Genomic DNA, 27,558 nt, shown 5'->3' with positions numbered 1-27,558 from the left:
TGCCTATTTAAGGCCCCTCCTCTCTTACCTCCTTGCTCGGTATTTTGTCTCAGTTTGTCTATGGACTCTCTTAGTATCCTCATCTAGCCTTAAAGGGACATGAAACCCAAATTTTTTCTTTCATGATATAGAAAGAGCATACAATTATAAACAACTTTCTAATTTACTTCTATTATCTAATTTGCTTCATCTCTTGATATTCTTTGCTGAAAAGCATATCTAGATATACTTAGTAGCTGCTGATTGGTAGCTGCAAATAGATGCTTCCTGTGATTGGTTCACTGTGTGCCTTGCTATTTCTTCATTAAAGTATATCTAAAGAATGAAGCAAATTAGGTAATAGAAGTAAATTGGAATGTTGTTTAAAATTGTATTCTCTACCTTAATCATGAAAGAAAATGTTTGGGTATAGTGTCCCTTTAATTATTTGCATTCATAAGGTTTTGTGCTCTTTGTACAGCTTATGTGAAGTTTACCTCATCACTGTTGAATTCTTTCAGGAATTGTTTCCCCCGGATTTAGCAAGGCTCCGGTACACAGGAAGTGAAAATCTCCCCCATGCTGAGTTGATTAACAACAGTCGTGACCTCTCTCAGCACTTACATCAATCTTGCTACGCTTTGGATCAGGTTGCAGCTCAGAAGCTCCGGTAATGTAAAAACCTGTTATCTGTGTTCAAAGACTGCTTCTTATACTCGCACAGTGATTTCCTGTCAACTACCAATACTCTCCGTGTTTGCCTCAGCTTGCCATCTGTTTTCAGTTCTCCCACAAAGCTACATTAACTCTCTCATTTCCTAAATCAGTCTAAGCCTGCTGTTACTATTTGCAAGTTTGTTCCCTAATCAATTACGCTTCTGCTTGCTACAAGTTTGCTTTGGGACTGCTACCTCTACCTGGGTTCTGAATAACCTCACTGCTACTGACATACCTAAGATGCATTAAATCTGTTTAATTCATTACAAAGGTATATGTTGCTTGTTACATTGGATACAATCTGTTTATCACCACATAAGTTGCATGTTTCACTGGATTCAATCTGTTAATATACTTCAAACAAATATGATGCTCTGTTAAATTGGATTAAGCTTCCCTTCTAAAAATACAAGTGGAATGTGACGCACTAAAAGACTTTTATTTTCTTATATGTTATACAAGTACCTTTGATCATATTACATTGGAAAGGCTAACTGTTTCAAAGACTTTCGCCTAGATTTATAGTTCTGCGTTAGCCGTCAAAACCAGCGTTAGGGGGTCCTAACGCTGGTTTTGGCCGCCCGCTGGTATTTAGAGTCAGTCAGGAAAGGGTCTAACGCTCACTTTCCAGCCGCGACTTTCCCCTACCACAGATCCCCTTACGTCAATTGCGTATCCTATCTTTTCAATGGGATCTTTCTAACGCTGGTATTTAGAGTCTTGGCTGAAGTGAGTGTTAGAACTCTAACGACAAGACTCCAGCCGCAGAAAAAAGTCAGGAGTTAGGAGCTTTATGGGCTAACGCCAGTTTATAAAGCTCCTAACTACTGTGCTCTAAAGTACACTAACACCCATAAACTACCTATGTACCCCTAAACCGAGGTCCCCCCACATCGCCGCCACTCTATTAAAAAGTTTTTAACCCCTAATCTGCCGACCGCACACCGCCGCAACCTACATTATCCCTATGAACCCCTAATCTGCTGCCCCTAACATCGCCAACCCCTATATTATATTTATTAACCCCTAATCTGCCCCCCCAATGTCGCCGCTACCTACCTACACTTATTAACCCCTAACCTCGCCGCTACTCTAATAAATGTATTAACCCCTAAACCGCCTCACTCCCGCCTCAAAAACCCTATAATAAATAGTATTAACCCCTAATCTGCCCTCCCTAACATCGCTGACACCTAACTTCAAGTATTAACCCCTAATCTGCCGACTGGACCTCGCCGCTAATATAATAAATGTATTAACCCCTAAAGCTAAGTCTAACCCTAACACCCCCCTAAGTTAAATATATTTTAAATCTAACAAAATAAAATAACTCTTATTAAATAAATTATTCCTATTTAAAGCTAAATACTTACCTGTAAAATAAACCCTAATATAGCTACAATATAAATAATAATTATATTGTAGCTATTTTAGGATTTATATTTATTTTACAGGCAACTTTGTATTTATTTTAACTAGGTACAATAGCTATTAAATATTTATTTACTATTTAATAGCTACCTAGTTAAAATAATTACAAAATTACCTGTAAAATAAATCCTAACCTAAGTTACAATTAAACCTAACACTACACTATCAATAAATTAATTAAATAAACTACCAACAATTATCTACAATTAAATCAACTAAACTAAATTACAAAAAATAAAAAAAGATTACAAGAATTTTAAACTAATTACACCTACTCTAAGCCCCCTAAACCCCCCCCCAAAATAAAAAATGCCCCACCCTAATCTAAAATAAAAAGTTTACAACTTACCTTACCAGCCCTTAAAAGGGCCTTTTGCGGGGCATGCCCCAAAGAAAACAGCTCTTTTGCCTGTAAAAAAACATACAATACCCCCCCCAACATTACAACCCACCACCCACATACCCCTAATCTAACCCAAACCCCCCTTAAAAAACCTAACACTAAGCCCCTGAAGATCTTCCTACCTTGTCTTCACCACGCCGGGTATCACCGATCCGTCCAGAAGAGGCTCCGAAGTCTTTATCCTATCCGTCAAGAAGAGGTTCAGAAGAAGCTCCGAAGTCTTCATCCTATCCGGCAAGAAGAGGAGATCCGGACCGGCAAACATCTTCATCCAAGCGGCATCTTCTATCTTCATCCATCTGACGAGGAGCGGCTCCATCTTCAAGACCTCCGGCGCGGATCCATCCTCTTCTAACGACGTCCTAAGTCCGAATGAAGGTTCCTTTAAATTACGTCATCAAATGGCGTCCCTCGAATTCCGATTGGCTGATAGGATTCTATCAGCCAATCGGAATTAAGGTAGGAAAAATCTGATTGGCTGATCCAATCAGATTGAGCTCGCATTTTATTGGCTGTTCCGATCAGCCAATAGAATGCAAGCTCAATCTGATTGGCTGATTGGATCAGCCAATCGGATTGAAATTGAATCTGATTGGCTGATTCAATCAGCCAATCAGATTTTTCCTACCTTAATTCTGCGCCTGCTTGCTCATCCTCTGTATTTAAAACTGAGCAATCACGCTTTCTAGGAAAAGCTGGCAGTTTGGATAAAAAGGCTGCTAGAGAATTATCCATTACTGCTGCTAATTGCTGCATAGTAACAGCCATTGGCGCGCTAGATGTACTAGGTATCGCTTGCGCAGGCAAAGCTGGTGTTGACACAGAAGGAGAGGATGATGAACTATCCCCACTACCTTCATTTAAAGAATCATCTTGGGCAACATTATTAAATGTGACAGTACTGTCCTTAATCTGTTAGGACGCCATGGCACAATTCGCACATACATTTAATGGGGGAACCACCTTGGCCTCCATACATACAGAACATAGGCTATCTGAAGGCACAGACATGTTAAACAGACTTAGGCAGACTTTTAATGCAATAAAAGTTACTTTATACAGAACCGTTACTGTCTCTTTAAATAATAAAAGGGCACACTTTATTACTGAAATGACAGAAAAACATCAAAGAAATATCCGATCTTTATGAAATTTTCACCACAGTGTCTTAATGCTTTGAAAGTATTGCACACCAATTTTCAGGCAACTTAACCCCTAAATGCCCAAACCGGAGCTAAAATAACAATTAACCGGTTTAAACACACTACAGTCCCTGCCACAGTCTCTGCTGCGGCGTTTACCTTCCTTAGGGGTTATTCAAAACAGTAATAAGCCTCTCTGAAGTCCTTTTCTAAGCCTCTGGACCTTCCACGTGAAGCTGCATGAACTGCCTAGTGAAAAGTAACTGCACAACTGAGGCGCGAAAATGAGGCCTCCTCCCTCTGCATTCCAGAGTGAAGGGGCCTTTTCTGACAAGATTAGGTGTCTAAACGGCTGCCAGGCGCAAATAAAATACCCCAAAAGTGTTTCAAAGTTTGAAAAACACTCCAAATGTCACATAAACATGTTAAAAATCAAACGACTTAGCCCACAATAGTGTCAACCAGCATAGAGCCCAAGTTATAAGCCTTAATTCTGTTACTGAGTCTAAGAAAATGGCTTACCTATCCCAGAAGGTAAAACTGACAGTCTTCTAGCATTACAAGGTCTTGTTAGAAAAGTGACTGATCATACCTGAAGGAGATAAGCCTGCAAACTGTTCCCCCCAACTGAAGTTCTCTGGTTTCAACAGTCCTGCGTGGGAACAGCAATTGATTTTAGTTACTGGTGCTAAAATCATACTCCTCTTTTAACAGAAATCTTCATCACTTTCTGTTGTAGAGTAAATAGTACAAACCGGCACTATTTTAAAATAACAAACTCTTGATAGAAGAAATAAAAACTACAACTAACACCACATACTCTTTACCACCCCCGTGGAGATGCTACTTGTACAGAGCGGCAAAGAGAATGGCTGGGGGCGGAGCTAGAGGGGGGCTATATGGACAGCTTTGCTGTGTGCTCTCTTTGCCATTTCTTGTAGGGAATGAGAATATCCCACAAGTAAGGATGAAGCCGTGGACCGGACACACCAATGTAGGAGAAATTGTCAAAAGAAAATTTAATGCTTATTTGAAATTTAGAGTAGGTGTTAAATCATTTTCTTTTTATTATGCACTTCTACTGCAATGAGAGGTCCTTTAAGTAGTTATGTTCTTATTTCCTTGAATATGACTTTTCTGATGCTTAATAAGATGTGCGTTCAGAGTAAAACATTTCCCACATTCAGAACATAAAAATGATTTCTCCCCTCTATGAATTTTCTGATGCTTGATAAGATTTGACTTTAGAGTAAAATATATCCCACATTCAGAACATGAAAATGCTTTCTCCCTTGTGTGAATTTTCTGATGACTAATAAGATGTTGTTTCTGAGTAAAACATTTCCCACATTCAGAACATGAAAATGCTCTCTCTCCTGTATGAATTTTCTGATGCTTAACAAGAGTTGATTTCGCAGTAAAACATTTCCCACAGTCAGAACATGAAAATGCTTTCTCTCCTGTATGAATTTTCTGATGCGTAACAAGAGTTGATTTCACAGCAAAACATTTCCCACAGTCAGAACATGAAAATGCTTTCTCTCCTGTATGAATTTTTTGATGTGTAATAAGAGTTGATTTCACAGTAAAACATTTCCCACAGTCAGAACATGAAAATCCTTTCTCTCCTGTATGAAATTTCTGATGGACAATAAGATACGACTTCCGAGTAAAACATTTCCCACAGTCAGAACATGAAAATCCTTTTTCTCCTGTATGAATTTTCTGATGAACAACAAGATTTCCTTTACGGTTAAAACATCTTCCACATATAGAACAGGAAAATTGATTTTCTCCTTTATGAATTTTCAGATGTCTAAAAAGATGTGATTTCTTGAGAAAACATTTCCCACATTCAGAACATACATTTCCCACTTGGCTTCTTTGATGTTGAAGAAGAGTTAAAGAATCATCTGCACTCTGATCATGATTAGGATTATTGCTTTTTGTTAACTCACCTGTCAATAAGAAAGACAACGGAAGTAATGTTATTTTTTTAATGACATAATTACTTTATCATGAGAAATTTTAACTGTTATAAGTTAGTGTGTACTACAAAGGTCCGTAACCCCTACACCTTTACCCAGCTCCATGCTAAAGCTTAACAACAGTTTACTGGACATTAGGGGCTATTTTTAAGCACTTACTAATATACCATATACGTCAATCACTAAACTAAATTAAAATTAATGTTGTAATTTTGTACCTGTTTTTCTGAAATGTATTTAGAACTTTTAAAATTGTGTTCTCAGAAAATTCTAATAATACAATTATTTTAGTCCCATATCTAATCTTTATAACTACTGCTTGTGTGCTTGTAGTTAAAACAAGGATGATTCTAGAACCAAAAAAAAAAGAAAAGTAAAATGGCCCCCAGGTGAAGTAGTAAATCAAAGCAATTTATAAAATCTTCAACAGAGAGAAGAATCTCACTCATGTGATGGGTGTCACTTAAACACATGCCAAAATCACCTTCTGGAATAGTTAGAAGCTCCCCAGATAGCTGTATTACTCAGGCAATTCTGTTAGACTACACAGATGATAAGGATTGCCTAGCTGGGAAGGTTTAAATGGACATTATACTGTAATTATTTTCCATTTTAATGTATTGCCTATGATCTGCGTTACACACTGGAGTGGATCAAATTGTTTAATTAAATAACAAATTTACCTTTATTTTGTCATTTAAATTGGTTGCATTTGCCTGTTGAATTCACCACCTATACTGAAAATATGAATACTTTAGTATTCTCTATGTAAACAAGAGTCAGCACGCAGCAATCGAGTTCCCAGTAGGGTATGGAAGATACAAAACAACATTGTCATTTCCATTTGCGGTCTCGGCCATTAATAGATAATTAACCCCGTAACGACCAAGGACGTGCCAGGAACGTCCAACAAAAAAACACCCTTAACGACTAAGAACGTTCCTGGCATGTCCTCTGGGGTTTGAAGCTCTGGAAGCGATCCTGATCGCTTCCAGGGTATTGCAGTGATGGCTTGATATTCAGGCATCTCTGCAATACTTATTTTACCCCACCGATGCAGAGAGAGCCACTCTGTGGCCCTCTCTGCATCAGCCATCGATGGGGCCGATCGTTGGTGAGTGGGAGCTGCAGTAGGGAAGTGGGTGGGCGGCCCCTCGATGGTGACATCCGTCTGTGATGTACCGGACCCCATTGGCAAGTGACGTAGCGGCGGGGCGCAGCATTTACCCAGTAATACTTTGACTCAATGTAAAGGAGGGAGAGGGTGGGTGTCATCAAACGTGCTGGGGAAGGGATCTGGGAGAGGGAGGGTGGGTAGGTTATTGAGGGGGGCAGCGACACTACAGAAAATATAATTTTTAAATTAAAAAAAAACATTTTTGGGGCTAATTGGGTATGGACAGACAACTGCCAGTACCCAAGATAGCGGCAAATAGGTAGAGGGGGAGGGTTAGAGAGGATCAGGGAGATTGGGGGCTCCTACACAGCAGAATAAGTTTAAAAAAAAACCCCCACACACACACAAAAAAACCTTTTATTTTAATACTGGCAGACTTTCTGCCAGTACTTAAGATGGCGGGGACAATTGTGGGGTGGTGGAGGGAAGAGAGCTGTTTGGGAGGGATCAGGGGGTGGGATGTGTCAGATGGGAGGCTGATCTCTACACTAAAGCTAAAATTAACCCAGCAAGCTCCCTACAAGATACCTAATTAACCCCTTCACAGCTGGGCATAATATACGTGTGGTGCGCAGCGGCATTTAGCGGCCTTCTAATTACCAAAAAGCACGCCAAAGCCATATATGTCTGCTATTTCTGAACCAAGGGGATCCCAGAGAAGCATTTACAACCATGTGTGCTATAATTGCACAAGCTGTTTGTAAATAATTTCAGTAAGAAACCTAAAATTTTTATTTGATCGCATTTGGCGGTGAAGTTGTGGCATGAAATATACAAAAATGGGCCTTGATCAATACTTTGGATTGTCTACTACACTACATTAAAGCCAAAATTAACCCTACAAGCTAACCCCTTCAGTGCTGGGCATAATACACGTGTGGTGCGCAGCGGCATTTAGCAGCCTTCAAATTACCAAAAAGCAACGCCAAAGCCATATATGTCTGCTATTTTTGAACAAAGGGAATCCCAGAGAAGCATTTACATCCATTTGTGCCATAATTGCACACAGGGCCGCCACTAGAAATTTTGGGGCCCCTAACTTAACCATTGATCAGGGCCCCCCCTTGACATGTGCAATTTTTGACCAAGTGACTAAATTGTATATGCACTTTATTCTTAAGTGTCTATTTAAACTTGGAAATGTTGTTAAGGTAGTAACATACAGACACACTCATACACTGAAACACACACACACAAACTCACACATAAGGATGCACATATAGACACTCTAGCAGACACGCAAAGAAACACTCAGCACTTGTTTACATTGACCTGACAAGTAGAGATGTCCCGAATAGTTCGCTGGCGAATAGTTCCCGGCGAACATAGCTTGTTCACATTCACCACGGCGGGCGAACATGAGATGTTCGGTTCGCCCCCTATTCGTCATCATTGAGTAAACTTTGACCCTGTACCTCACAGTCAGCAGACACATTCCAGCCAATCAGCAGCAGACCCTCCCTCCCAGACCCTCCCACCTCCTGGACAGCATCCATTTTAGATTCATTCGGAAGCTGCATTCTTAGTGAGAGGAGGGACAGTGTAGCTGCTGCTGATTTAATAGGGAAAACGATAGCTAGGCTAGTGTATTCAGTGTCCACTACAGTCCTGAAGGACTCATCTGATCTCTGCTGTAAGGACAGCACCCCAAAAAGCCCTTTTTAGGGCTAGAACATCAGTCTGACGCATGTCGTACAGGGTACGTCGCACACAACCTGGTCTTTAAAGACCAGCGTCGTACCCTGTACGACCAGCGTCGTACCCTGTACAACGAGGCATCCTGCAATAACACCCCTTGGCCATCCGATGCAGAGAGAGCCACTCTGTGGGGTGGGGGAGGGAATAGAGCAGTTTGGGAGGGATCAGGGGGTGTGATGTGTCAGGTGGGAGGCTGATCTCTACATTAAAACTAAAATTAACCCTGCAAGCTCCCTACAAGCTACCTAATTAACCCCTTCACTGCTAGACATAATTCACGTGTGATGCGCAGCGGTATTTAGCGGCCTTCTAATTACCAAAAAGCAACGCCAAAGCCATATATGTCTGCTATTTCTGAACAAAGGGGATCCCAGAGAAGCATTTACAACCATTTATGCCATAATTGCACAAGTTGTTTGCAAATAATTTCAGTGAGAAACCTAAAGTTTGTAAAAACAAAATTGTGAAAAAGTGAACAATTTTTTTTATTTGATCTCATTTGGCGGTGAAAGGGTGGCATGAAATATACCAAAATGGGCCTAGATCAATACTTTGGGATGCCTTCTAAAAAAAAATATATACATGTCAAGGGATATTCAGGGATTCCTGAAAGATATCAGTGTCCCAATGTAACTAGCGCTAATTTTGAAAAAAAGTGGTTTGGAAATAGCAAAGTGCTACTTGTACTTATTGCCCTATAACTTGCAAAAAAAGCAAAGAACATGTAAACATTGGGTATTTCTAAACTCGGAACAAAATTTAGAAACTATTTAGCATGGGTGTTTTTTGGTGGTTGTAGATGTGTAACAGATTATGGGGTTCAAAGTTAGAAAAAGTGTTTTTTTCCATTTTTTCCTCATATTTTATAATCAGTTTCCTTCACACGTGTGCGTTTCAGGGCCTGCCAGGGCACAGTGTCACACCAGTGCAACTCATTCAAAAAGGCAGAGAAACAAAAGCCCAATGGCACAGCTGAGAATATAATAGGGAATATAGTTGTAAGCAATAATCAGAAGGGGTGATTGAATAACAATTATAACCCTTCAAATAAAGTAATATCAAATAATATTGTAGTTAGGTGCTCTGTACGAAGTTTATGAACAAAAAGAGGAGGTATAAACCTCCAATGGATTGTACATCTGAGTAGCACTCTAATTCCCTATATCAAATGAAATGAACACAGAGTACTATGTGATGGGTGACACTGGGTAAAATAAAATATAACTTTTATTGGGACTAATTAAAATCAATGGTAAGACAATACATTTAAAACTACAAGAACTGAGTTAACTTAAATCCTGGACAGGAGTCTACAAGCTAATATATGGGTATTATTCCTTGAAACATAAAGCTCCAATATGGGCAGGTGAAATGTACAGTGGGTATATCACATAATAGCTACATTATTTTACAAAACTTAAAAACTTGATATATAATCAGTTAGCTTACTCACGATCTAGCAAACGATACAGAGCGGCAAACAGTTATATGCTTAGACGGTTGTGGGCAGCTAATAGCTACAGTATTTTTAAACTTAAAACTTGATGTTTAATTAGTGTGCTTACTCACGATCTAGCAAAAGATATTGAGCCGCATACAGCTATATACTTAGATGGTCAAAGGTAGCTAATAGCTACATCACTCTACAACGGACGGGTAGTCAAATTATTTGTTTACAATGCTTGAATATAGGTGAATGTGGAAAAATAATCCACTTTGATTTTTGTCTAACAAGACAGCTATTCTAGTAAATACTACTGGTCACTAATTCAATAGTTGATCAAGATAAGTCTTATTGATACTCAGTTACCTTTAAGTATTTATCTAAGGATAAACCGATAATAACTTGAGTGGTACAGTAGTATTACAGTTGTGATCATAGAACCTCACAGACGAATTGTTACTAATCTGTGGTTATTTGTACTGCAATAACAAGTTGCTCAGCCATTACTGAAATAATAAGCTACTTAGCCATTCCTTTAAGTATTTATCTAAGGACCTACTAATGATAACTGATTAGAAAAACTTGTATTAATCATTTGTATATGATAGAATCAACGTCATATATATTATTAGTGGGATACTAATATTACCCCCAAACTATTATTGGCAAGTAATTAAGGTAATGGTGTAGTTACTGCGACAACATTTTGGTTGTGTGTAACTTAACACTATCAACACAAGCAGCTCCATTGATGGCAAAGTGAATTGCAGTATCAATACAATTAATGCAAATATCCTATTATATGTACATGGTATACCCCATTATACCATAAATCACTTTACAACAGTAGGATACCAGTAAGATAGACCTACCTACAACACGTCTGTTAACAATCGATACACAAATTATATCCTACCAGTGCAACTCATATCTGGTGTAACAGTAGTGTACATTAAAAAAAACTAGAAATTTGACTGTGAAATAATAGCAGTCAGTTTCCTTCACACGTGTGCGTTTCAGGGCCTGCCAGGGCACAGTGTCACACCAGTGCAACTCATATCTGGTGTAACAGTAGTGTACATTAAAAAAAAAACTAGAAATTTGACTGTGAAATAATAGCAGTCAGTTTCCTTCACACGTGTGCGTTTCAGGGCCTGCCAGGGCACAGTGTCACACCAGTGCAACTCATATCTGGTGTAACAGTAGTGTACATTAAAAAAAACCTAGAAATTTGACTATGAAATAATAGCAGTCAGTTTCCTTCACACGTGTGCGTTTCAGGGCCTGCCAGGGCACAGTGTCACACCAGTGCAACTCATATCTGGTGTAACAGTAGTGTACATTAAAAAAAACCTAGAAATTTGACTATGAAATAATAGCAGTCAGTTTCCTTCACACGTGTGCGTTTCAGGGCCTGCCAGGGCACAGTATCACACCAGTGCAACTCATATCTGGTGTAACAGTTTTGTACATTAAAAAAAACCTAGAAATTTGACTGTGAAATAATAGCAGTCAGTTTCCTTCACACGTGTGCGTTTCAGGGCCTGCCAGGGCACAGTGTCACACTAGTGCAACTCATATCTGGTGCAACAGTAGTGTACACTAAAAAAAAAAAATACAATTTTGACTGTAATAGATTGAATAGCAGTTAGTTGTCTGCAAGCGTATGTGTCAGGCCTACAGCATCTACTCTGCCAACTTCTGCCAGTGCACAATGCCACTCATATCTGTTGTCACAGTAGCTTGCACGCATAGTACCACTAATCGAAAAAAAAATGACAGGTAGAGGCAGGCCACCCCGCAGGAGCCGTTGTGGTCGTGGTGCTGTGATTCCCTTTGGCCCTAGAATAATGCCCAGTGTTCAGAGGCCACGTACCCTGAACTCGAAAAGTTCTGAGGACATAGTTGACTGGCTAACACAGTACACCCAATCTTCTACGGCTTCCGCTCGGAACCTTGACGCACCATCCTCCTCCAGCTTAGCTTCGGGCACCTTTCAAGTTACCACTCGCCCGCCTGCCGCCACCACCAACACTAGCACCACAGCCGCTTCACTTGATCTGTCAGAGGAGTTATTTACACATCAGTTGGAAGAAATGAGTGATGTGCAACCATTATTGCCAGAGGATGTAGATAACAGGGATATGTCTCAGCCAGGCAGCATTACACACATGGACGTACGGTGTGATGATGATGATGATGTTGTACCCGCTGCTGCTTCCTTTGCTGAGTTGTCAGATACAAGTGAAGCGGATGATGATGACGATGCATCCGTGGATGTCACGTGGGTGCCCGCTAGAAGAGAAGAAGAACAGGGGGAAAGTTCAGATGGGGAGACAGAGAGGAGGAGGAGACGAGTTGGAAGCAGGGGGAAGTCATCGCAAGGAGCTAGTGGCACAGTCAGACAGCATGCATCAGCACCCGGGGTCAGCCAGACAGCACGCCAATCAACGCATGCTGTTGCCACCACCAGAATGCCGTCATTGCAGAGCTCAGCAGTGTGGCATTTTTTTGTGTGTCTGACAACAGCGATGCCATTTGCAACCTGTGCCAAAAGAAACTGAGTCGTGGGAAGTCCAACACCCACCTCGGTACAACTGCTTTGCGAAGGCACATGATCACACATCACAAACGCCTATGGGATCAACACATGAGTACAAGCAGCACACAAACTCAAAGCCGCCATCCTCCTCCTGGTCCAGCATCTTCAGCCACGTCAACCACTGCTGTCCTCCTTGCCCCCTCTCAACCATCCGCCACTCCGTCTCTCGCCTTGAGCAGTTCCTGCTCATCTGCCCACAGTCAGGTGTCTGTCAAGGACATGTTTGAGCGTAAGAAGCCAATGTCACAAAGTCACCCCCTTGCCTGGCATCTGACAGCTGGCTTGTCTGAACTCTTAGCCCGCCAGCTTTTACCATACAAGCTGGTGGAGTCTGAGGCGTTCCAAAAATTTGTAGCTATTGGGACACCGCAGTGGAAGGTACCCGGTCGAAATTTCTTTGCACAAAAGGCAATCCCCAACCTGTGTTTTAAAGCACGTTATTCCAAACAATTTAGGAATGTTAGGTGATTTATGCCCTTTATGGATTAAAACCAGACTCTGCATCAACTATGTAATTTTCCATGGGAGTTTTGCCATGGATCCCCCTCCAGCATGCCACAGTCCAGGTGTTAGTCCCCTTGAAACAACTTTTCCATCACTATTGTGGCCAGAAAGAGTCCCTGTGGGTTTTAAAATTCGCCTGCCTATTGAAGTCTATGGCGGTTCGCGAACATTTGCGGAAATTCGTGTTCGCCGTTCACAAACGGAATATTTTATGTTCGCGACATCACTACTGACAAGTAATGAGGTAGACTACAGTTTTGTTAAAAAAGGAGATTTAGAAAACAAAATATGGAGTTCTGATTATCTTTTTGTAAAGGAAGATGCCAACTAAATGATGACAGCATGCAGTGGCTGAAAGGAAGGGCCCTGAACTGCCTAAACAATAATTTAAAGGTTAAATGGTGGATTAGGTGACTCTCGGAAAGGTCTCATTAGTCTCAAAGTCTGTAGAAAGATGTGAATAATCAGTAGTAAGGTCAAAATGTCCTAAAAAGGAACAGAAAATGGACACACACACTGTTACAAACTGCTGTTTGTAACTGGCCCTTTAAATGAAAAATTGCCCTGCTTCCCTGGATTTTGGAGAAGCCTATTTGCCAGCCTCCTTCCACATGACTATGGCCCCTGGAAGATTGTGCCCCTGAGGACATATTGACTTTTGTTGGGTGTGTGTGGCCCTTTAAGAACCATCTGGGGACATATTGTGACTTTGATGAACAATGCCCCTTTAAGACTATGTCCCCAGACCTGTGAAATGACTTGTCCCTGGCTTTCTCCCACTTGGTTCAGTTTCATTGTGTGCCATTAAGAGTTAATTTTGTTCAATTCTAAATACAAGTTTGCTGGGATCAGCTCTAATTAGGTTTAGTGACTTTCCCATTGTCTAATCAGACTAGTATTGATAAGGTGGACTGCATTGTTTTCTTGTGTGTAATGTTATCTGCTGTTGTGGCCTGTCAAAGGGAGTGTCTCTATCTAATATCAAATGTGTGATGGGGGATTTTATGCCTCCCCCTGAGAGTGTCCTGTTTGCATGTAACCTCAATAAAAAGGAGGCTGTGTGCTCCAGCACATGAGACCTATTTTTGACCCTCTAACTTGCAGCTTTGACTCATGTTTGTAGGGGACAGCTTATAATCACTACAGGGATTGCTATGTTTTTCATACTCCCTTAGCTACAGGGATTGCTACAGAAGGAAGAGGTTCGCCTACTGGAGCCTGGTCGTAGGTCCAGGGCGCAGAGCAGACGGTGAGATACCAGCCCAGCAGCGGTGGTTCATATAGTCTGCATTACTGATGGTGGCTACGCAGTAGTTATAGTGTCCACGGTGCTGCTGCTCCTTTGGTGAGCGCTAGGAGCATCCTTTTCTACGGTCCAACTTCCAGCCAGCCTGGAGGCAACCGTAACATTTGGCGGCATCGGTGGGATTGGCGTCCTAGCGCAAGGAGCAGCACCACAACAGCACTGGTATCATAGGAAAGTTATTGAGGGCAACGCTAGCCACTGCGCAGCGTCCCTACCTACAGCAGCATGGAGCTGACAAGATACTGGTCAGAACCCTGTGAAGAGCACCTCAACCTGATCCGTCACTATGAGGGCGCTGATTTCGTTCCAGAGGTAAAGAGGCGGCTAGTCCGATATGGTCCAGACCCTGCACAGGAGGTAGTCAGTCGCCTCATCCGGGAATTGGCTACTGAGAACGAAGCGGCACGAGCCTTTGAGCGCCAACTGTGGAGTTTGAGGGTATGGACACCTGGTCTCTCTCCCCAGCCGCAGCATGCTCCACAGGGAGAGGAGAGCAGCGACCTCCCTCCCCAGCGGCAGTATACTGTGCAGAGGGAAGAGACAACCAGTCTCTTTCCCCAACCAGAGATACCAGAGGCAGCAGGCCTCATAGACTGGTCCTGGGAGGACCCCCAGCAGGCAGGTGGAGATGGGACCGCAGTCTCTCTACCGGCCCTACAGGGATGCTGGGCAGGCGGCCCAGATCCCCAGCGACAGACCCAGCTACAGGGAGGGGAGAGCATCGACCTCCCTTCCCCAGCCGGAGTGTGCCTTCCAGGGAGAGGAGACAACCGGTCTCTCTCCCCAGCCGCAGCATGTTCCACAGGAAGCGGAGAGCATCGACCTCCCTTCCCAACGGCCGCCGGAGTATCAGGAGGAGGAGGTAAGCCAATCTCCCCCTCCCCAGCTAACTCCTAAATTGGGCCCAGGGTTAACAGTGGAGATGTTGGCCCCCACTGACCCCCACGTTCCCTTTGCCACCGGGCAGGACTATGCCCCAATTCCCCCAGCAGAAGAGCTGGCATCAGGACAGAGCGCTGCTGGCCTCTGCCCTACAGACCTTGTCCTTGTTACAGAACTGACCTGCAAACCCCTCACCCCAGCAGAAGCGCTGGCACCAGGGCAGAGTGCCGCTGGCCTCTGCCCCCCAAGTACCATCAGCTATTTGCCCAGCTGCGCCAGGAAGGCCGAGGATGCTGCACTTTCATCCTGCAACCTGGAACTTACAGGCCAGTACTACGTATTGTGGGGGGGCTACTTTGCTGCTAGCGATTATTTGTGGGTGGGTTGCGAGACTAACTTGGGCACTGACCGGCAGAAGGTCAGGTGCCTGGTTAGTCTCCCTCCAAAAGGGGAGATATGTTACAAACTGCTGTTTGTAACTGGCCCTTTAAATGAAAAATTGCCCTGCTATCCTGGATTTTGGAGAAGCCTATTTGCCAGCCTCCTTCCACATGACTATGGCCCCTGGAAGATTGTGCCCCTGAGGACATATTGACTTTTGTTGGGTGTGTGTGGCCCTTTAAGAACCATCTGGGGACATATTGTGACTTTGATGAACAATGCCCCTTTAAGACTATGTCCCCAGACCTGTGAAATGACTTGTCCCTGGCTTTCTCCCACTTGGTTCAGTTTCATTGTGTGCCATTAAGAGTTAATTTTGTTCAATTCTAAATACAAGTTTGCTGGGATCAGCTCTAATTAGGTTTAGTGACTTTCCCATTGTCTAATCAGACTAGTATTGATAAGGTGGACTGCATTGTTTTCTTGTGTGTAATGTTATCTGCTGTTGTGGCCTGTCAAAGGGAGTGTCTCTATCTAATATCAAATGTGTGATGGGGGATTTTATGCCTCCCCCTGAGAGTGTCCTGTTTGCATGTAACCTCAATAAAAAGGAGGCTGTGTGCTCCAGCACATGAGACCTATTTTTGACCCTCTAACTTGCAGATTTGACTCATGTTTGTAGGGGACAGCTTATAATCACTACAGGGATTGCTATGTTTTTCATACTCCCTTAGCTACAGGGATTGCTACAGAAGGAAGAGGTTCGCCTACTGGAGCCTGGTCGTAGGTCCAGGGCGCAGAGCAGACGGTGAGATACCAGCCCAGCAGCGGTGGTTCATATAGTCTGCATTACTGATGGTGGCTACGCAGTAGTTATAGTGTCCACGGTGCTGCTGCTCTTTTGGTGAGCGCTAGGAGCATCCTTTTCTACGGTCCAACTTCCAGCCAGCCTGGAGGCAACCGTAACACACACAAACTAAAACTTGCACATAAACCCAAGGAAACACAGAGACAGCCTCAGAAAACACACAAAGACATACACACACACAGAGAGACACCCACAGAAAACACAGAAAGACATACATACACACACCCTCACTGATACATCCACAGAAAACACACAAAGACATACACACGCTCACAGAGACACCCACAGAAAACATAATTTATGTAAGAACTTACCTGATAAATTCATTTCTTTCATATTAGCAAGAGTCCATGAGCTAGTGACGTATGGGATATACATTCCTACCAGGAGGGGCAAAGTTTCCCAAACCTCAAAATGCCTATAAATACACCCCTCACCACACCCACAAATCAGTTTAACGAATAGCCAAGAAGTGGGGTGATAAAGTGCGAAAGCATAAAAAATAAGGAATTGGAATAATTGTGCTTTATACAAAAAAATCATACCACCACAAAAAAGGGCGGGCCTCATGGACTCTTGCTAATATGAAAGAAATGAATTTATCAGGTAAGTTCTTACATAAATTATGTTTTCTTTCATGTAATTAGCAAGAGTCCATGAGCTAGTGACGTATGGGATAATGACTACCCAAGATGTGGATCTTTCCACGCAAGAGTCACTAGAGAGGGAGGGATAAAATAAAGACAGCCAATTCCGCTGAAAAATAATCCACACCCAAAATAAAGTTTAATATGAAAAATATAAGCAGAAGATTCAAACTGAAACAGCTGCCTGAAGTACTTTTCTACCAAAAACTGCTTCAGAAGAAGAAAACACATCAAAATGGTAGAATTTAGTAAAAGTATGCAAAGAAGACCAAGTTGCTGCTTTGCAAATCTGATCAACCGAAGCTTCATTCCTAAACGCCCAGGAAGTAGAAACTGACCTAGTAGAATGAGCTGTAATCTCCTGAGGCGGAGTTTTACCCGACTCGACATAAGCATGATGAATTAAAGATTTCAACCAAGATGCCAAAGAAATGGCAGAAGCTTTCTGGCCTTTTCTAGAACCGGAAAAGATGACAAATAGACTAGAAGTCTTTCGAAAAGACTTAGTAGCTTCAACATAATATTTCAAAGCTCTAACAACATCCAAAGAATGCAATGATTTCTCCTTAGAATTCTTAGGATTAGGACACAATGAAGGAACCACAATTTCTCTACTAATGTTGTTGGAATTCACAACCTTAGGTAAAAATTGAAAAGAAAATCACAACACTGCCTTATCCTGATGAAAAATCAGAAAAGGAGACTCACAAGAAAGAGCAGACAATTCAGAGACTCTTCTGGCAGAAGAGATGGCCAAAAGGAACAAAACTTTCCAAGAAAGTAATTTAATGTCCAATGAATGCATAGGTTCAAACGGAGGAGCTTGAAGAGCCCCCAGAACCAAATTCAAACTCCAAGGAGGAGAAATTGACTTAATGACAGGTTTTATACGAACCAAGGCTTGTACAAAACAATGAATATCAGGAAGATTAGCAGAACTTGCAGACAAACCTTTATCCAAACCATCCTGAAGAAACTGCAAAATTCTCGGAATTCTAAAAGAATGCCAAGAAAAATGATGAGAAAGACACCAAGAAATATAAGTCTTCCAGACTCTATAATATATTTCTCTAGAAACAGATTTACGAGCCTGTAACATAGTATTAATCACAGAGTCAGAGAAACCTCTTTGACCAAGAATCAAGCGTTCAATCTCCATACCTTTAAATTTAAGGATTTGAGATCTTGATGGAAGAAAGGACCTTGCGACAGAAGGTCTGGTCTTAACGGAAGAGTCCACGGCTGGCAAGAAGCCATCCGGACAAGATCCGCATACCAAAACCTGTGAGGCCATGCTGGAGCTACCAGCAGAACAAACGAGCATTCCTTCAGAATCTTGGAGATTACTCTTGGAAGAAGAACTAGAGGCGGAAAGATATAGGCAGGATGATACTTCCAAGGAAGTGATAATGCATCCACTGCCTCCGCCTGAGGATCCCGGGATCTGGACAGATACCTGGGAAGTTTCTTGTTTAGATGAGAAGCCATCAGATCTATTTCTGGAAGTTCCCACATTTGAACAATCTGAAGAAATACCTCTGGGTGAAGAGACCATTCGCCCGGATGCAACGTTTGTCGACTCAGATTATCCGCTTCCCAATTGTCTATACCTGGGATATGAACCGCAGAGATTAGACAGGAGCTGGATTCCGCCCAAACCAGAATTCGAGATACTTCTTTCATAGCCAGAGGACTGTGAGTCCCTCCTTGATGATTGATGTATGCCACAGTTGTGACATTGTCTGTCTGAAAACAAATGAACGACTCTCTCTTCAGAAGAGGCCAGGACTGAAGAGCTCTGAAAATTGCACGGAGTTCCAAAATATTGATCGGTAATCTCACCTCCTGAGATTCCCAAACCCCTTGTGCCGTCAGAGACCCCCACACAGCTCCCCAACCTGTATGACTTGCATCTGTTGAAATTACAGTCCAGGTCGGAGGAACAAAAGAAGCCCCCTGAACTAAACGATGGTGATCTGTCCACCACGTCAGAGAGTGTCGTACAATCGGTTTTAAAGATATTAATTGAAATATCTTTGTGTAATCCCTGCACCATTGGTTCAGCATACAGAGCTGAAGAGGTCTTATGTGAAAACGAGCAAAGGGGATCGCGTCCGATGCAGCAGTCATAAGTCCTAGAATTTCCATGCATAAGGCTACCGAAGGGAATGATTGTGACTGAAGGTTTCGACAAGCTGAAATCAATTTTAGACGTCTCTTGTCTGTCAAAGACAGAGTCATGGACACTGAATCTATCTGGAAACCCAAAAAGGTTACCCGTGTCTGAGGAATCAATGAACTTTTTAGTGATCCTCCAACCATGATCTTGAAGAAACAACACAAGTCGATTTGTATGAGATTCTGCTAAATGTGAAGACTGAGCAAGTACCAAGATATCGTCCAAATAAGGAAATACCACAATACCCTGTTCTCTGATTACAGACAGAAGGGCACGAGAACCTTTGTAAAAATTCTTGGAGCTGTTGCTAGGCCAAACGGCAGAGCCACAAACTGGTAATGCTTGTCCAGGAAAGAAAATCTCAGAAACTGATAGTGAGCTGGATGAATCGGAATATGCAGATATGCATCCTGTAAATCTATTGTAGACATATAATGCCCTTGCTGAACAAAAGGCAGGATAGTCCTTATAGTTACCATTTTGAATGTTGGTATCCTTACATAACGATTCAATATTTTTAGATCCAGAACTGGTCTGAAGGAATTCTCCTTCTTTGGTACAATGAAGAGATTCGATTAAAACCCCAGCCCCTGTTCCAGAACTGGAACTGGCATAATTACTCCAGCCAACTCTAGATCTGAAACACATTTCAGAAATGCTTGAGCTTTCGCTGGGTTTACTGGGACACGGGAAAGAAAAAATCTCTTTGCAGGAGGTCTTATCTTGAAACCAATTCTGTACCCTTCTGAAACAATGTTCTGAATCCAAAGATTGTGAACAGAATTGATCCAAATTTCTTTGAAAAAACGTAATCTGCCCCCTACCAGCTGAGCTGGAATGAGGGCCGCACCTTCATGTGGACTTAGAAGCTGGCTTTGCTTTTCTAGAAGGCTTGGATTTATTCCAGACTGGAGATGGTTTCCAAACTGAAACTGCTCCTGAGGATGAAGGATCAGGCTTTTGTTCTTTGTTGAAATGAAAGGAACGAAAACGATTATTAGCCCTGTTTTTACCCTTAGATTTTTTATCCTGTGGTAAAAAAGTTCCTTTCCCACCAGTAACAGTTGAGATAATAGAATCCAACTGAGAACCAAATAATTTATTACCCTGGAAAGAAAGGGAAAGTAGAGTCGATTTAGAAGACATATCAGCATTCCAAGTTTTAAGCCATAAAGCTCTTCTAGCTAAAATAGCTAGAGACATGAACCAGACATCAACTCTGATAATATCAAAAATGGCATCACAGATAAAATTATTAGCATGTTGAAGAAGAATAATAATGTTATGAGAATCATGATCTGTTACTTGTTGCGCTAAAGTTTCCAACCAAAAAGTTGAAGCTGCAGCAACATCCGCCAAAGATATAGCAGGTCTAAGAAGATTACCAGAACACAAATAAGCTTTCCTTAGAAAGGATTCAATTTTCCTATCTAAAGGATCCTTAAAGGAAGTACCATCTGCCGTAGGAATAGTAGTACGCTTAGCAAGGGTAGAGATAGCCCCATCAACTTTAGGGATTTTGTCCCAAAACTCTAATCTGTCGGACGGCACAGGATATAATTGCTTAAAACGTTTAGAAGGAGTAAATGAATTACCCAAATTATTCCATTCCTTGGAAATTACGTCAGAAATAGCACCAGGAACAGGAAAAACTTCTGGAATAACTACAGGAGATTTAAAGACCTTGTCTAAACGTTTAGATTTAGTATCAAGAGGACCAGAATCCTCAATTTCTAAAGCAATTAGGACTTCTTTAAGTAAAAAACGAATAAATTCCATTTTAAATAAATATGAAGATTTATCTGCATCAACCTCTGAGGCAGAATCCTCTGAACCAGAAGAATCATTAGAATCAGAATGATGATGTTCATTTAAAAATTCATCTGGATAAAGAGAAGTTTTAAAAGACTTTTTATGTTTACTAGAAGGAGGAATAACAGACATAGCCTTCTTAATGGATTCAGAAACAAAATCTCTTATGTTATCAGGAACATTCTGAACATTAGATGTTGATGGAACTGCAACAGGTAATGGTACTTTACTAAAGGAAATATTTTCTGCATTAACAAGTTTGTCATGACATTTAATACAAACAACAGCTGGAGGAACAGCTACCAAAAGTTTACAGCAGATACACTTAGCTTTGGTAGTTCCAGCACCAGGCAGCGATTTTCCTGAAGTATCTTCTGACTCAGATGCAACGTGAGACATCTTGCAATATGTAAGAGAAAAAACAACATATAAAGCAAAATTGATCAAATTCCTTAAATGACAGTTTCAGGAATGGGAAAAAATGCCAAAGAACAAGCTTCTAGCAACCAGAAGCAATGAAAAATGAGACTTAAATAATGTGGAGACAAAAGCGACGCCCATATTTTTTTAGCGCCAAATAAGACGCCCACATTATTTGGCGCCTAAATGCTTTTGGCGCCAAAAATGACGCCACATCCGGAACGCCGACATCTTTGGCGCAAAAGAACGTCAAAAAATGACGCAACTTCCGGCGACACGTATGACGCCGGAAACAGAAAAGATTTTTTGCGCCAAAAAAGTCAGCGCCAAGAATGACGCAATAAAATGAAGCATTTTCTGCCCCCGCGAGCCTAACAGCCCACAGGGAAAAAGTCAAATTTTTTAAGGTAAGAAAAAATGATTGATTCAAGGCAAATAAATGTTTGAATACATATATTTAGAACTTTATAAAAAAGTGCCCAACCATAGCTTTAGAGTGTCACAGAAAATAAGACTTACTTACCCCAGGACACTCATCTACATGTTTGTAGAAAGCCAAACCAGTACTGAAACGAAAATCAGCAGAGGTAATGGTATATATATATAAGAGTATATCGTCAATCTGAAAAGGGAGGTAAGAGATGAATCTCTACGACCGATAACAGAGAACCTATGAAATAGACCCCGTAGAAGGAGATAATTGAATTCAAATAGGCAATACTCTCCTCACATCCCTCTGACATTCACTGCACGCTGAGAGGAAAACCGGGCTCCAACCTGCTGCGGAGCGCATATCAACGTAGAATCTAGCACAAACTTACTTCACCACCTCCATAGGAGGCAACGTTTGTAAAACTGATTTGTGGGTGTGGTGAGGGGTGTATTTATAGGCATTTTGAGGTTTGGGAAACTTTGCCCCTCCTGGTAGGAATGTTTATCCCATACGTCACTAGCTCATGGACTCTTGCTAATTACATGAAAGAAAATACACACCCTCACAGAGACATCCACAGAAAATATTAATCAGTAAAGAACTGAAACAAGAAGTACAAATGTAGCACTCTCAACGTTTGATAGTGTTTAGTATAATATCTGCTAAACACAATAAAAGGATAAAACTTAACTTTTATTAAATAATAATGATATTAAAAATAAAGGGCAAATGAATATTAAAATTACAAATTGCTTATTAGTTGCCCTGAAGTAGGTTATGAACAACCAGTGTTAAGTAATAACCAAATGGTTTAATGGTTGTCACATTCTAAATGTGTAAAAGGTATACCGGAGTTATTTCAAATAGATGACCTCAGATATATATATATATATATATATATATATATATATATATATATATATATATATATATATATATACACATACAGAGAGAAGTGCACTCACAGGAACGAACAACTGGCTCAATAACATTGTTAGCCTGTTCTATGGCGATTTACCACCTGGGTGCAACTTTTTAGCCCAGTAATGCTTTTCACAGAGTAGAACTTTCCTGTAGTATATCAGTCTGATCCCGCCTATTACGGTCAGTCCAGCGCCGAAATACCAGGCAATTCCTCTCCGGTTATGCCTCTATGGTGCAATCGGCCAATGAGAGTCTGTATACTAGGTCACGTGGTGGGTGGTCAGCCAATCCGGTGCAATGTTTGTGCCAGAGTATTCCAAATAGTATCGCCAAAGAGCTGAGTTGCTCCGTACCTTAAAAGCACTTGATCCGCCCTCAGATGCCTTGGTAATTACTTGTGGGTAAAGGGTATCTTGAAAGGATTCCTTGTAATCCTTGTTGCAGATATCAAAAAAGAAAAAAAGCAGGCGATCCCAGTATCCATTATATATAAAAACAGCCTTTATTTCTTCACATTAAAAAATTGAACATGGTACACACAGTAGGAGTATCAGGTTTTACGCGTTTTGGCTGGGTGCCGTACTCATAAACCTGATTAGACACAGGTAAGTGCCTGCTTAAAAAGGTTACAAAACAGATGATTATTGGTTGGTGTTAAACACACCCCTATTAACCATTTAGATACAGAATATACACAATCAAATATTTTTTCTCACTCATAAGAAACATGAATATAGTCAGTTATGACATAGAAGGAAAGCAACAATTGGTTAGTGGTTACTATGTTATATCCTAAATATCAGAAAAATTTGATATGATAATATGAAAACAGATGAGAAAACAGTAAATAGTAAATAAGGAAAATCCCTCTAAATTAGATAAACACCCTCATTTTGAATTATTACCATATTTGCCAAACATAATCTTAAAATTTTGTGCACATGAATAAATAAATTAAATAATAACAAAATTCCCTTGTTGATTGTATATGTCAAGCTAAAGGATATCTTTATAAATCCATGTAAATATTGGTGCCAAATAGGATTAATGTTTTAGATAAAAAAAGGGCTACATCTGTGAGGTGTCACGGATGTAGCTGGGCAAAGCCAGAACATATGGCTGTAATACCAATCACATAATGGCTCTAAGAGCGAGCCTATCCCTGATATGATAGGACGACCCTTTACATTGGTCACACTTTTATGGACTTTGGGCAGATGATGGAAGATGGGGATAATCGGATGTGTTACATATAAGGAATCCGCTGTTTGTTGGTCAAAAATACCTAATTCTACCCCATCGTCCAACATCTGCCCAAGCTCATATTGAAAGCGTTTTGTGGGATTTTGGTCCACAATGGAATATGTGCTGTGATCAGTTAGTTGGCGTAATGCCTCATTTACATAGTCTACTCGATCCAATACCATCACACTACCTCCCTTGTCAGACTGTCTTATGTATTGAAATGATGGCATCTTTTTCTGATTTAGAGAGCTTGTGTGCGGCAGGAGTGGTAGATATGCCGAGTTTCTTTAGATCTTCTACTACCCGTTTGTGAAACACCTCCAGGGATTTTCCCCGATTGTGTATAGGGTAGAAGTTGGAAGTGACTTTTCTCTGTGGGAGTTTATTTTCAGTAATTTGACTAAGCATTGTAGACTCCTTTTCTAAACTTTCTAGGGATGTTACACTGCATGCTTCTTAAAAATTGAGAGAAGGAAAATTTGTAAGTTCTGCGGTGTCATTTGAGCGTGGTCTAGTATCATCAGTTTTAGCTGTCATTTCAAAATGTTTATTTAGAGTTATTTTTCTTATAAAACGATTCAAATCAATGATTGTTTGGAAGAGGTTGAACTTCCTATTTGGACAGAAGCCCAAACCAAGTTCCAAGATCTTTAATTCTGCTTTACTAAGTGCATGTGAAGATAAATTGATGACACTACTGGAGGTCACTGTTTTGTCAGTTTGAGATCTCTCGGGGTATATCTGTGTTTGGGAGCATGTGCTTGCTTCCCCCCACCCCCCGTGTGTTTCTGTACCACATGAAAAACCTGCGGTATTGTGGCAACTTGTTGGTGTGTACCCAATTCTAATTGTACATTTTGCTGGGTCTTATCTTGTTTTTTAGCCTGTGCAGTTTTTGATCTGGCACCTGGATTAGGTTGATTATCATTAGCCATATTAATGACTTGTGGTCTGGGTTCAACCTCTTCACCACTAATTTCTAGATCATCATTGTATTCAATGCCAGATCCCTCATCACCAGAAGTGGAGACTCCCTGTGATGATGCATCATCATCTGTTGTTTCAGGGTCAGAGAAAGTAACTATTTTTTTAGATTTGTTGTTCTTTCTCTTCTTGTGATGAGGGATGAAAGGTTGCATTTCTGTAGTGGCAACTGAACATTGATTACTATCTGTGGTGTTAGTGTGGCTAGTTTTATTTTGTTTTGAATGAGCGTTTGTATTACGTTTATTATTGAAACTCCTTCTATTACGTTTGTTTGTCCTCTGCCAGATAAACACCTGGTTGTCAGAGTAGTCTTTTTGGTCACGTAAGAACTTTGTGTGTTTTATAGAAATCAAATCCTGTCTGGAGGATTCAACAACATCTCTCAACATCACATCAAAACTCACATATTCATCACTTAACTTAAAATTATTTAACTCAGCTTGTAATTTGGCAATATTATTTCTAACCATGATCAACTGGTCACTTTTATACCTAATGAGCATACCCATAAGTCTTAAAGAGAATTCAGAGAGTATGGTGTTACACTCTCTAATAAAGTCCTGATCAGTCACTTCAAAGTTGGGGAATTTTTTCACCCTTAACCCCCTTGGAATCATTTGTAATGCTAAATATTTGTTCAGTATACAGGAATCTAGTTTGAGTCGTATTTCCTTAAGTCTCAAAATCTCCAGATTATGGAACAAATCTCCCAGCTTGATATCTATATATGCGGCAGAAAATAACTCTTCAAGTTCCAATCCCTCCAAATCCTGATCATTCAAGCTTATGAGTGAGTAATATTGTGTAGAATCAAGTGTGGTATCCATGTTATGAAGCTATGACAAGTAAAAGGCAACTGATATCGGCTATACTTGGGTAAACACAGAGTCAAGGAAAAATTAGTAAGAAAGAGGTAGTACTGTGTTTTACCCTTGTGAGCCGAATATATTTTTTTAAGGCAGTCCACAGTCCCGTTTTAACTTTTATAGGCGATATATTGTGATGGCACACATCAAACATAAACACTGTAGGCAAAAGAATTCCGCTCTATATATTGTTGCGGTATGTTCCTTGGAGAAATACATTAACAAGACTCACCCACAGCGACCATGAGATTTTCGTCTGGCGAGTATCCACTGTTCGCGGAGATAGAGCTATCCAGGTGCTCTAACTGCTCGTCGACTGCTCTCAAAAGCGGCTAAATCCTTTCAGCCGCCGCATGTCGAGTACTGCTCCTGCAGTGACTTCAGCTATGCGGCTCTTCGTTTAGCCGGTTCCGATATTCAGAAAAACTTTGCTCCGTACCTTAAAAGCACTTGATCCGCCCTCAGATGCCTTGGTAATTACTTGTGGATAAAGGGTATCTTGAAAGGATTCCTTGTAATCCTTGTTGTAGATATCAAAAAAGAAAAAAGCAGGCGATTCCAGTATCCATTATATATAAAAACAGCCTTTATTTCTTCACATTAAAAAATTGAACATAGTACACACAGTAGGAGTATCAGGTTTTACGCGTTTTGGCTGGGTGCCGTACTCATAAACCTGATTAGACACAGGTGCCTGCTTAAAAAGGTTACAAAACAGATGATTGTTGGTTGGTGTTAAACACACCCCTATTAACCATTTAGATACAGAATATACACAATCAAATATTTTTCTCACTCATAAGAAACATGAATATAGTCAGTTATGACATAGAAGGAAAGCAACAATTGGTTAGTGGTTACTATGTTATATCCTAAATAGTAGTGTAGTCAGTCCACGGCCCGCCCTGTTTTTTATGGCAGGTCTAAATTTTAAATTTTACTACAGTCACCACTGCACCCTATAGTTTCTCCTTTCTCGTTTGGTTTTCGGTCGAATGACTGGGTATGACGTAGAGGGGAGGAGCTATATAGCAGCTCTGCTTGGGTGATCCTCTTGCACTTCCTGTTAGGGAGGAGTTAATATCCCATAAGTAATGGATGATCCGTGGACTGACTACACTACAGGAGAAAGGAATTTATCAGGTAAGCATAAATTATGTTTTTTCTCACTCATAAGAAACATGAATATAGTCAGTTATGACATAGAAGGAAAGCGGTTACTATGTTATATCCTAAATATCAGAAAAATTTGATATGATAATATGAAAACAGATGAGAAAACAGTAAATAGTAAATAAGGAAAATCCCTCTAAATTAGATAAACACCCTCATTTTGAATTATTACCATATTTGCCAAACATAATCTTAAAATTATCTAATTTAGAGGGATTTTTCTTATTTACTATTTACTGTTTTCTCATCTGTTTTCATATTATCATATCAAATTTTTCTGATATTTAGGATATAACATAGTAACCGCTTTCCTTCTATGTCATAACTGACTATATTCATGTTTCTTATGA

The 27,558-nt window shown here is 40.8% G+C and overlaps 1 protein-coding gene across 1 annotated transcript in view; it reads right to left on the bottom strand.

Annotated features, from left to right (window-relative positions):
* The window catches only part of LOC128657952 (gastrula zinc finger protein XlCGF26.1-like), a gene marked incomplete at its 3' end in the record, with an annotated part of 129,823 nt that extends 105,459 nt beyond the window's left edge, over positions 1-24,364 (bottom strand). Inside the window, exons 1-2 of the mRNA XM_053712378.1 lie at positions 24,223-24,364; positions 4,817-5,630 (exon numbers count right to left, since the gene is read on the bottom strand). Of these exons, the coding sequence (XP_053568353.1) occupies positions 4,817-5,630; positions 24,223-24,364 (956 nt within the window). The remainder of the gene's footprint in view (positions 1-4,816; positions 5,631-24,222) is intronic.
* Between the last annotated feature and the right edge of the window lie 3,194 nt (positions 24,365-27,558).

This window comes from Bombina bombina, chromosome 4 (assembly GCF_027579735.1).
Source record: "Bombina bombina isolate aBomBom1 chromosome 4, aBomBom1.pri, whole genome shotgun sequence".
NCBI lineage: Eukaryota > Metazoa > Chordata > Amphibia > Anura > Bombinatoridae > Bombina > Bombina bombina.
The sequence above is the reverse complement of the archived record's forward strand: the minus strand, read 5'-3'. Positions and strand labels throughout refer to the sequence as shown.